At 39.3% G+C, this 12,449-nt stretch overlaps 1 protein-coding gene across 9 annotated transcripts in view; it reads right to left on the bottom strand.

Moving 5' to 3' along the window:
• Positions 1-189: 189 nt before the first annotated feature.
• The window catches only part of DOP1A (DOP1 leucine zipper like protein A), a 101,338-nt gene continuing 89,078 nt past the window's right edge, over positions 190-12,449 (bottom strand). For 4 of the 9 annotated variants that reach the window (XM_059400985.1, XM_059400988.1, XM_059400987.1 and 1 more), the window contains 9 exons: positions 12,268-12,417; positions 12,069-12,130; positions 10,108-10,260; positions 8,802-8,938; positions 7,923-7,978; positions 6,677-6,841; positions 3,526-3,655; positions 2,629-2,688; positions 190-791 (listed from right to left, as the gene is read on the bottom strand). In XM_059400985.1, coding sequence (XP_059256968.1) covers positions 486-791; positions 2,629-2,688; positions 3,526-3,655; positions 6,677-6,841; positions 7,923-7,978; positions 8,802-8,938; positions 10,108-10,260; positions 12,069-12,130; positions 12,268-12,417 — 1,219 coding nt within the window. In that variant the 3' untranslated portion in view covers positions 190-485. Of the gene's footprint in view, positions 792-2,628; positions 2,689-3,525; positions 3,656-6,676; positions 6,842-7,922; positions 7,979-8,801; positions 8,939-10,107; positions 10,261-12,068; positions 12,131-12,267; positions 12,418-12,449 lie in introns of those variants that run through there. The other 5 variants (XM_059400989.1, XM_059400991.1, XM_059400990.1 and 2 more) reach the window with 2 other exon arrangements.

Here is a 12,449-nt window from a genome sequence, read left to right as displayed (position 1 = left end):
GGTGCTACATTTGGGAGGATGCAAGGCCTGGGCTCCGGTTATGCTTTACTCCGCTTAATGAAGGTATGTGGGAGAAAACGGTCATACATGACCATGCCTCTCACAGAGAAGTGACACCATTCGGATACTAGAATGTGGTCAAGAACCGAAAGAAGATCCCAACAAATCTAAATTGAACAAAGCCTGACCAATAGCAAAATATGTGCAGTGTGTATTTTGCAGGTTTAAGACAATTCAGGACAGTAAAACAGTGGACTATAGATGTATATATAGATCTCTCTCGGGCACCATAATCAATATGAGCCAACAATATTTAAACTTGATTCAGGCCACATTCAGACATTTGCTTGTATTTACAAATATTTAAATTAAATACAACCTGAAATGTTTTGTTACATACAAAAAAAGAAACTATACAACTCAGAGCAATGTTTGTTTTAAATAACTACATTTACATATAGTTAAATGGAACCACTTGTAGTGCTTCAAGTTTTTATCACCCCTTCCAGGAAATCTTTTTCTACCATCTCTTCTATTTTTTGCCTGGCTTTGCTGGAAAATGGTTTGTGGTTTTCCAGTTTCATGTCCTTGTTAGGGAAGGTGTTTGAGTAGAGGATGGGGCTCCCTGAGTGGCCTGCACATCGGCTGGTGACTTTGCTGTTGAAGACTTGACTGAGCACGTTGAAGAATGGCAGGAGCTGCTCGATACTGCGCACGGCGCAGATGGTGAGCAGCAGGCGTCCCGGCTCCCAACCCAACGTTCTCCCTGAGTTGTCTTCCTCCGGATTTTTCTGTAGAAGACACGGGGGATGGTAATTAACGGATGAGTACAGTCCACGAGAACATTTCAAAGGTATAAACACCAGCAACGGTTAACAAATGCAAACGATCACACTAAGTCTCCATTCCAGACTTGATTAGACTCTTGCTTCTAACTGAAGCCTCTTGGTGCCAGTTACGAAGTGTGGACAGAAGAGTCCCAACACTGCAGGCCCATTTTCCAACTGGAGTGCATGAGCACACTTCGTTAGCAGAATTCGTTTTTTGAGAGGGAGAGTCAAAAATTAACAGTTTATGTTGTGCTTTGCATATACTCAAAAAGCTCCCAGATTCTGGACTCCCACGCAGGTGACCCAGGAGAAGAGAAGAAGGTTAGGAAGAGACAGCAGTCTTCTCCACGTCACCACTCGTAAATCAGGTAGGTGGTTCCCTTTTAGCCAAATGGCTTATACTTGCCACAACAGGGTGGCAGGCTTCAAAGTGATCAACTCAGTATGAGAGAAAGTAAAGGAACACTCGGAGACGCACTGCCATCTGCTTCACTGTGTTAAACAACATGGGGAGGAAAGCTGGACCTGGCGTCAAAGCAATAGGGTTGGTGTTACGGCGCTGCCTTTTACTCACTGAGGGACATCCTTGGGTAAGATACAGAAAGGTTCCTCATTTTAAAAAGTGGGGAAGTATAATCTATCCAGCAGAGAAGTCAAATAAGAACGTAGGTGAAAACTCTGTCAACTAAATGTCAATGCAATTAAAATATCTTGTGTACCAAGAGGCTGATTTAAGAAGCCAACCAGATTATACAAAGATGTAGACCTCAGTCTATCTAGGGAAAGTTCTGAGAGAGTTGGAGATGTCTGAGTTAGGGCAGAACCACAGATATAAAAACACAGAGTGGAGAGAATGAAGATAGACATGGACTGGATAGAAAATGGGGGAAAAATCACCAAGGGGGACTTAACCAATAGGACAGATTGTAGTTCTGCTTTTTAACAAATGGATTTTGCCTTCTCAGACCAGATGCTGCTGAGAAACTTTTAAACTGTTAAACTTAAAAACTGTTAATTTTTAATAACACTAGTTTCTTAGTAGAGAGAGCAGATGCAAAATCCAGCTTTTTTCTTACGTGTGATCACAAGCTGTGTTTGCTAACTTAAAAATGAAATCCTGAGAAAGGAAGACAGACTGAAGTTATAATAGGAGCATACAAAAAAAGATCACCCAGTTCTCTATAGCCAGAAAAAAAAAGAAAAAACAGCAATTATTTAACCTCCAGTCTAAAATATAGGATATAGAAAACCTCTTCCTTTTGCTTAACTAGAACACTGGCTTTAATGAGTGTCCCAGACTGACTTTCTCATCACTGGCAACCATTGGGTGGTGGACCATACCACCTTTCCAGTCCCCTAAGTCAAACTGCAATCCAACAGTAATTAAAAAGTAAATAGACATGAATTTATCCTGAGGGAAAAGGCATGCTTGAACCCTCTATACAACTAGTTTTCAAATGTAACTGAGGTGTAATCTTTTGTTTATATTCCTGCCAAGATGTACCTGTAAGAGAGGGACTTTTACTACTAAGCTCTTGACCCATAACAAGTACCCTTGTTTTGGTGTTCTCTTCATCAGAACTACACTTCCTCAATAATAAATAAAATTAAAGTCAGACATGTTTCCATAAAAATGATTTCTCCTTTCACTTCACCAGTCTACGCTCGAAGACAAACTTCCTTCCTCTTTACCTCTCTTGTACTTGTTGAGATCCAGACCTGGGTTTGTGTCTCAATATTTGGTCCAGATGTGGCAACTTTTGCTGCCACATCACAAGCATCAAAAAGCCACCCTCACCTGATGCTTGGCCATCTCCAATCCCTCCAAAATCACTGTCTTAAAGTCCTCCTCCTTGTCCTGTGGAAGGAAAGAGGAGAACTCAGAGCCTTTGTTCCAATGACAAGTATGCTTGGCCATGAAGACCTTGTTTAAAGTGTAGAAAATGCTCTCTAATCCCTTAGATACAGAAGGTGGTCTTACAGATACGGTCAATACTTATGAGATGCAGGGATGATCAAGTGCATGTGCCTGGGGTCATACATATCATCACTTGGCTTTTGGATTTGTCACCATGATTATTTTTTTTAAACCTTTTTAACCTTAACAAAGTGAGAAATACCCAAGTCCTAGCCTTAAACTCTGGCTCCAACTTTCACCTTCATCTCTGCCCTTTCACTTAGTTCCTAAAGAAACAACTTGATTTGAAAATCAAGTTCCTTAGATCCTTCAAACACAACCTCCTCTTTAATCACTTTCCTCCATCCCATTGTTTGTGGAGTGTGATTTAGTTCAGGGGTAGCTGCCTGATTAGGGGACCCCCAGAAGACTGGGAAATTTCTGAGCACTCAAAGCACATACTGCAAACCCACATCATCCCCAAACTTTATTTTTTTCAAAAAATGTAAAAAAAAATTTTTGTTTTCTGTAAGTAATCTCTATATCCAACATGGGCTTTCCACGATCAAAGGTCGGATGCTCGACCAGCTGAGTCAGCCAGGTGTCCCTGAAAAATTTTTAATGTCTGAAAAAGACAAAAGATTTGGAACAAAGGCTCACTGGTGAGTGTGCCAAATTCATCATTTTTGGGGGCAAAGATCTCTAATTAGCCTGATGCATACTGAAAGACACATGGTACAGAAGACATGATATAAATACATTTTATAGTTCTAACTACATTGAAAAAGAATACAATACCTTTGCCCTTTTCCGAAGAAGTTTTGCTAGTCGAACTACATAAGGTTTAAATTCTCGTTGGTGTATGCCCTGCCTTCTGACTTCTAAACCGGAGTCATCCGAGGCTTCTGGAATAAAGGCCCATCGGTACCTATGAACAGAAGAACATCAACACTGCTAAGACAAGGTGTGCCACGTAAGACAAGGCCACATAAGTATACTGGAAAAGTCACGGCCCCACCACCTAAACAGATTCTGGTGGCAGCTGTGCTGCTTGCAGCCCTGTCAGCTAGGACAGAATTCTTTGCCAGACCCTTTCCCTTCACTATTAAATAAAGATACTGCTACCTACTGCATAGGGTGCTAGAGGGTAAAGTGTTCATTTTTTTTTTTTTCATGATCACAAAGCAAGTAACTGAAATGATTCCATCATTTGTTAATGGCAAAATCTCTACCATGTGCTTGGCCAGATGATCCCACACACACAAAGGGGCAAAGAACTACAAAAATTATGTAGGATTTCTTTCATACCTCCCTTGTATTTTTGTTTTTATTTTTGTCTTCGGTAAGTAAATATCTGATTATGGGAAAAGTCAAATAGTATAAAAGGATACACTAAAGAAAAGTAGTCTGTCTCCCACCACAGGGTCCACCAATACCCCCAGTTTCCCGTGTATCCATCCAGAGTTCATGCATGACAGAGCACATCTGCACACAACCAACCTCCTCCTTTTAATAAAAAAGCCTCACTGCTGCTTGTTCTGATTTAATTAGATATCTTAGAGATAATGTCCCATAAAACCCCATTCTCTTTAACAACTACACAGTACTCTGGTGTTGGAATGAACTGATTAACCAGTCTCCTAGATTGCCCCATTTCTTGCTATTAAAAATAATGCCACAGTGGCAACCCGTACATAATGCTGATTTTTGTACACATCTGACAGTATAGTGATAGGAGAAGTCCTTGGAAATAGAATTCCTGGCTTAAGGAGATGGTGTATTTTGAGTTCTGGTAACTCTAACTTCCTTGGGGAACAACTGGACAATATCTGTGTATTCTTGCAACTAGAATAATGCTTCTATTAAGGTTAAAAAGAAATATACTTTTAGATCTTTATCATTATGATGGTTATTTGTAAGTGGAATGTCTCTTATGAATATGGCTTTTTCAGTGCTTATGGGCCATTTCGTTTCTGAACTATTAACTGTCAATGGCTCATTTTCCTACTGGGTCATTGATATTTTTACATTGTAAGGAAGTTCACAAATATGTTACTCCAACTCATTGCTAACTTTTCCACTTTATGGTAGTTTTTGGTCACACAGAGACTTTTTAAGATTTTTTTGTGGTTATCAAGTATCTTTAACTTTTGAAATACATATGTTTAGAAAGGTGTTACTCTTTCAGGATCAAATTCTCCATGTCATCTACTACTTTATAGATTTGTTAAAAATAGTAGTTTAAAAAAGATTAGTAGTTTTTAGTATTAGAGCCTATTTCATCCCCTTTCTAGTAAAGTTGTCCTGACAAGTAGGATGAACTCATTTTGGTTCTCATCACAGAAACCAAAAAGTTAATACCATGAGCATACTGCTTAATGTTCTTCCTAGAGCACCAAAGACTAAACTTTCTATCATATATATGTATATGGTGAGTGGGTAACTGAGCCACCCTTAAAAAGTATATATACATATATAATTTTACTTATTTGAGAGAGAGAGGAGAAGAGGGAGAAGCAGACTCCCCACCAAGCAGGGAGGACCCTAAGATCATGACCCGAGCATAAGGCAGATGCTTAACCTACTGAAACACCCAGGTGCCAGGTTGGTATTACTTTTGTGACAGTAAGGTTCCTAATTAATTCTGACCACTTTCTGACAATTCTGCTTAGGATTTCTTTTTGAATTTCTTCAGGAGTAACATCAGTATCAGTATAACAGGTATGTGACTCCTCAAATTTATTAAGAAGTGATGTTACTCTTCAGGAGTAACATCAGTATAACAGGTATGTGACTTCTCAAATTTATTAAAATTTATTAAGAAAGATAGCTTTCAAATGGAAGAAAAAAAGGAACTAGAATTAATCTAAAAAGAATTTCTAGTTCTTACCATTAAATTTAATAAAAAGTAAAAAAAAAAAAAAATTTAATAAAAAGTAAGCCTATGAAACAGCACTTTTAGAGAATTAAGCATGTCCAGTATAGAAAGCAGATTCTGGTAGTTTACTCTTTATCCTACTACTGCTACTCCATTCCAGAAGAATAATAAAACACATTATATATAAAAACATATTTGATCATATGGATCAATTCTCAAGTTAGCTACATTTGATAAAACAATCTTACTTACCTTGCCTATTTAAAAATTTAAATACGAAAAGCCATAAGGAAATATTTTTGAACACTTATGGGAATTTACTTGTATTAAGTTTCTCCCCAGTCCCCTCTGCCATCATCTCTCCAGTTCAGTTAACTATCATCTGAAATGAAAGCTGCCTTGATTCCAGGCTTGCCCATCTCCAGTCCTGTGTCCAAACTACGCAGCCGAAGTAAAATTCCTAAAATGCAAGCCTGGTAACATCACTTCATCCCTTATGATGACTCAGTGGGTTTCCACTGTCCTTTGTTTAAAGTCTAATGCTCTGATACAGCTCCCAAGGCCTTTCATCGTTCAGCCCCTTTCCAGCCTCTTCTCATAACATTCTGCTCCCATGACACTGATCCCTCAGCATGTCACACAAACCGGGTCCATGGTCCATTCCAATCCCCCAGACTCCACGTGTGTCCCCTTGCTCTTCACCACATTCAGTATAAATCTGTATTCGGGGCCTCAAGCTAGGAGGGGGTCTCAGCTGTGTGACCTCAACAGCCTCCTGCACGTCCGCTATCAGAACAGCCAGGACGTGTTCAACTGTCTGTCCCCTACACTGGACCGGAAGCTGCTGAGTCACATATGCCATCCCCTCACATAAGGCGGGTACTCAATTTGTCAACTAAATGCTGTTAGTTTATTCACAGGAACCATTTACTTCCAGTAACTGCACCTCCCCATTCTAGTAAAAATTATATTTCAACTTATACAAAAAACTTTTAAATTGGTCCTAGATGTCAGTCACCAAAGCAAATGCATTTTCAACAATATCCATTTAATATCTTTGTTTTTACTTACATCTGAAACTGAGGAAGATTTTCAGAGGGCAATGCCAGAGCCAAATCCAAAAATTTGCAAGCAGACAGATAGAGGTTTAACCACCGCTGGCTGTTATATGAAGTAGAAAAGCCATTACCTCCTGTGTAGGTTGTCTCCAGACCAGCCACAGAGGGGCCTGAAGTCCTGTAAGCAGGAGACAGTGCTGTCAGCAGCTGTACCCAGTTCCTAAGAGGTAATTCCCAAAGTGCCAGCTAATATTTTTTACTCCAGTATGTGTACTAGTAACTGCTGAGCAAGGTCATGACTAAGTTCGCTTTGCTGTTTTCAAATAAAAAGTCCTCCCCCGCCCCCCTTTTTTTCTTTTAAATGTGGGGAAGAGGGAAAGAGTAGAGAAAGGGTGTGTGTGTGTGTGTGTGTGTGTATGTGTGTATCTCAAGCAGGCTCTGTGCCCAGTGCAGACCCTGCGGCAGGGCACCAACTCATGACTTGAGATCAATGACCTAAGCTGATATCAAGAATTGGGGGCTTAACTGAGCCACCCTTAAAAAGTTCACTTATGTTGATAATGTAAAAATAGTACAGAGTAACTTAAGTTACACTCAAGAAATATAAAAATACAAGTGTAAAGCCAAGAGACCTCCCTATTACTCGATGTGTCTCTGCAAAGATTGTGGGGGGAGGTCTTTCTATAAAAGCAGTTATTAGGAGAGGGGAATGCTTTTTTTTTAAATAAACCTAGCACTGTAGAATAAAATATATTTAAGACACATGGTGTTAAAGGAACTTTTCAATTTATAAACTTATTTATACAAAAATTCCTATATAAATAAAAATTTATATTCAGTCATATTAGTATACTGCCTGAACTAAAAGAATAAAAGTGTAGTGCACAAAGATCATTCTGAAAATCAGGACATATGGATACTTTAGTTAGAGGTTACCTGCCATGATAGGTTTTGCTGATGTTTCAGGGACAACATGTGACCTACCAAAACCAACACAGCTGGAGTAACTGAAATAATATTGCTTTAAACTAAATCTGACTGGAAGACAAAGGCCATGAAGTCTAAAATGGTTAAGGAATAAACGATACTATATTATACCCAAATATGGTCATTTAGGTAATAACAGACTATTACATAAACTAACGAATATATAAAGTATTCATATAAAACACTATCTATACTGTTCTAGTTGTAATATTCTGGATGACTTTAGGATACTGAACACTGACAAGAACATATGGAAATGTATTACATCTTACCGTGAAATATCTTCATCAGCAGTGAGTTCCTGCTCCATCAGTAAAAATACCTGTACCTGAAGACCGTGAAATTCATGTTATATGTTTTATTTAAACTTGATATTTAATGCTTCTTACAAGTTCTCCTTATGCTATGTTTTCATTGACCCAAAAATAAATTTCAGAATTCAATCAAATTAAACCATGCTTAGTTTCTGAAAGTTAAACTGCACAGTTAGCACAGGGCCTTCCTAATGACCAAGCTGGGATGAAGCCAGGCTTTTATTTGATGATGATGCAACACAGTTACAGTTATTTTAAAAATATATTAAAGCCAATGTCTTCATTAAGAGATTATAAACGCTTAGGTTTTCGGAGTTACAGATTCACTTCCCTTTCTTTACTCTTGTCCTTTTCCGGAGCTCCCCAAATCATTCAGATAAGGACGATGCTATGACCCAGGGAGGAGAAGGGATGGGTGTAGTGGGGACTTAGGAAGCCGACTGTTTGGGAGATTATAAAATCTGTAAAAGTCTCTGTAAAGGAAGCTTAGCTTCGGTAAGTGCTGCCCTTCCAGAGTGAGCACGAGCCTCACAGCTGTTAACTCAGCGAAGCCATCTCTCAGCCCTCCAGACGGACTGCTACAGCCGGAGACCAGGCCTGGCAGCCATGACCAAGTCAGAAATTTGGTGTGGAAGGGAATACACGAAACCAGCTCAGAGGAAGTAACGATGGGACATTTCTGTGTGGAGATGGAATCTGACTAGTTTTGCCATTTTCAACAAGTTTAATGAGAGTTCAGTTCTTTTTTCTAAGATTAGTTTTTATCCAGTAAGCATGTGGATGCTAATCACACTTTTATAATTTAGGTGGATAACCTGATGATTAAAATGAACTCACAAGTTCTGTAATCATGGTAGGCCAGAGTGAGGTAAGATGTTGTGGAGACATTCTTAAAAGTAACACTCTGAAAAACAGGAACACTTGCGAGTGAAGAGTTGGCACCTGGGGCAAACGGAGACTCTCAACCAATCTCTCTGAAAGAAATGCAGTATATTTTCAATGCATCAATAATGAACATCATTTTCATGTAAACTTTTCCATATAAGCTAACCTACTACCTCTCAAACTATCTGATGAAGGACCGATTTAAAAAAGTAAATTTCCAAACCGCTGCAGATTACTTTCATAAAATATTATAAAAATGAATTACTAGGAAAAAAATCAAAAGATATAAAATGCAAATGCCATTTTCTTAATAGATTCAACAGATTCTGTCAAATTTTGTAAGTAAGTTTAAAATGCTTACTCTAAATTTCTGTACTTAATCACGGATGGCATAACAGCCTGGTGCCGGTCCACACAGCACACTTTTGAGTAGCACTAATTTAGTCAGCTTTAAAAATAAAGTCACAGGACATAAAAAATAAAAAATTATATTAAAAAAAAAATAAAGTCACAGGACAAATAGTGTGTAGTGTTGTATACCTGATGCTAGTAGAAAAGGTTAGGAAAGAAGGAGCCACTTATCTTCTGAGAGAAATGATCTCACTAAAGAGATGACAAATGACCCTTCCTGCCTAGTTCCCAATGGTGGCTTCTGAAGCTGGTGGCTGCCTAAGTACACTGATTTGGATATGGAACAGTTCTGCCCTAGGCCAAGTTCATCCCTGCAGAGTGATGATGAGCACATGGCTATTCTTCAGGACACAGAGGGCCACGAAGCCCATTTGGTAAAGCTTATCAAAAACTTTATGCAATTCCCCCATCCAAGCGACAGCTCTCCAAATGTTACTTTTGGCCAAAATGTCTTGACTCTGCCCGTATTTTAGTTCTCCTTAAAAATATACCACCTCTTATTCACAATAAGAAAATCCCACTAATATGTTTGCCGGCAGCAACGCAGTCTTGTATCTCACCCTTAAACATGAATTCTTTAGGAAAGTTGAATCAAACAATATAAATAGAGACCATATTTAGGCAAGTCCTCCAAATTCAGTGCTTGATTTTTTTTTTTTTTTAAATATGCTGGTGATGGTCATTTTTGTTGATTCCACGGAACAGATTTCTGTTGCTCGAACATTCTCCATTCACCTACACTTGGTATATTTCACCCCAACTGACACCCTAGGGAAAGTATTCCCTAAGTAACAACAACAAAAAAACATAGTTTGGAAGACAGAGAAAATAGCTTTTCACTATTTACCTTGTATATCTGGAAGATATTTCTGGTACTGGTCGATTTCACTGCTAAAAATAGCAAATGCTAATCTTTTGAGAAGCATGGCTCTCTGCTCTAGCTCCACATCTCGGTTTGCAAAGAGATTAAGGGAACTGCTCTGAGCCACAGCTACCCGAGCTGAAAGAAGAATGCAAGTGAGAGAGGTTCTGATACACTTGTGTGGTCATCTGAAAAAAAGATTATTCTGGTGTTTTTTTTTTTCAAAATGGGTGGACCCCCTGTGACTTCCAAGGTTGGGAGGAGCTTGGGGTAGAGGAGTCCCGGCTCTCTGGGGCAGAAGGGCTGGCAAACAGATCCAGCACCCAGAAGCCAGGAGAGCAAGGGGGAGCCATTGTGAACGTGGAGAGAAGACGATTTAGAAAATTCGGAACACCAACAACAAACACCATTTATAAAACCCTTTCACATTTCATGCCATCTGCCTAACACCTCATTGCTTTAAAAATAGTATCTGGCCTGGCCTTTGTAACTTTTGTTCCCTGTGCGTGGAATACTTTGTCCCTAGGCCTTCCCAGGGTTGGAGTCTTCAGTTTCACCTCACACGTGAGCTCCTTAGGTATGAGTTAAAATCTGTTCTTTCACCCTACTTCCTTCACAACTACTGACTCCCTGAAATCATCTTATTTATTTGATTAAGGTTAGCATAATGGCCTTGCCTATTTTTGTCTGCTGAACAGATGAATTTGAACCTTAAAACAACCTGTGATGCTCAGAGGGGAGAAAATATGCTGCCCTTTTTCCAGAAGGGAAACTACAGCTTGTGTTCAAGAATTTACACGAAATCATCAGACTCATCCAGCTTTACTGCTATTTAAGGTCATCAGTTTAGTAACTTTAAACTTAAAAAAAAAAAAAAAAAAAAACACAACAAAAAAACCCCCAACCAAACAAAAAAACAAACCCAGGGGACCTGGCTGGCTCAGTTGAGGAGCATGCAACTCCTGATCTCAGGATGGTGAGTTCAAGCCCCATGCTGGATGTGGAGATTGCTTTAGATAAATAAATAAAATTAAAACAAAACTAAACAAGAAAACTCCTCTTTCAGATGAAATACTATAGGAATCGTACTATATAAAAGCAATCAAGACAGAGTAGAAGTGAGGTAGAGAGTAATTCTGGTATTCTTGGCCCTTCTCTTTCTTCCTTCAGAGATAAAGAGAGCCCCAGGATTTGGAGTGACTTGTCTGACAGGCTCAATCCAACTGCCAAGCTTTCCCTGCCTCCCCACCTATCGGTCTTCTGTTCATTTAATAATTTCTTATTGAGTGTTTATAATGTGCCAAGTGCTGTGCCATGTGCTGGGGAAACAATTTAGACACAAATTAGACAAAAAAGCTCTACTTACTACTTATCACCTTTTTGTCCTCTTTACATTTTTTTTAATGATTTTTTTTTTTTAAGATTTTATTTATTTGACAGAGAGAGACACAGCGGGAGAGGGAACACAAGCAGAGGGAGCAGGAGAGGGAGAAGCAGGCTTCCCACTGAGCAGGGAGACGGATGTGGGGCTCAATCCCAGGATTCTGAGATCATAACCTGAGCTGAAGATGCTTAACGACTGAGCCACCCAAGCACCCCTAAAATATTTTATTTATTTGAGAGAGTGAGTGAGAGAGAGCACGTGCAGGAGTGGGGGGAGGGGCAGAGGGAGAGGGAGAAGCAACTGGGCAGGAAGCAGGACTCTGGACTCTGGGATCAATCTCAGGACCCTGTGATCATGACCTGAGCTGAAGTCAGACACTTAACTGACTGAGCCACCAAGGCATCCTGTCCTCTTTAAATTTCAACATTCCATCCCTATAGGATACTAAGTATAACTTGACAAAGAGCTAATTCAGTAATTGCTAGAGAAGAACAAGGTAAACATTAAGCATGGGTCATGATCAGGAAATACAATGCTTAGGTGGTCATCCCATAATACTCACTCATCAAATCTCTAAATGTTGTTTTATCATGTGTCATCAGATTGTCCATAATTGCTCTCCAACTGAAAGAAACAAAGATTATGATATGTAATTAAGATTTCTGTTGTTACTATTAAAAATAGTGTTCTGCTTGGCAGGAGAGTCGTTGATTTCAGTGAGATGCATTATCACACTGAATAAAAGCAAGACAACGACTTACTGATTAACACAAGAGGCATCCATCTGAAAGAAACTGGGATCCATAAAGAGGTCAAAGGCTTCTTTTTTCCAAGCTCTCCGTGTGTACTGATACCCGCTAAGACTGCTAAGCAGCTGGACACAGGCTCGGTAACTAGGGGCATTATGTGCACTAGGAGGAAGGAGAACCAGAACCACTTTAAC

This window comes from Mustela nigripes, chromosome 5, assembly GCF_022355385.1.
Source record: "Mustela nigripes isolate SB6536 chromosome 5, MUSNIG.SB6536, whole genome shotgun sequence".
Classification (NCBI taxonomy): domain Eukaryota; kingdom Metazoa; phylum Chordata; class Mammalia; order Carnivora; family Mustelidae; genus Mustela; species Mustela nigripes.
The sequence above is the reverse complement of the archived record's forward strand: the minus strand, read 5'-3'. Positions and strand labels throughout refer to the sequence as shown.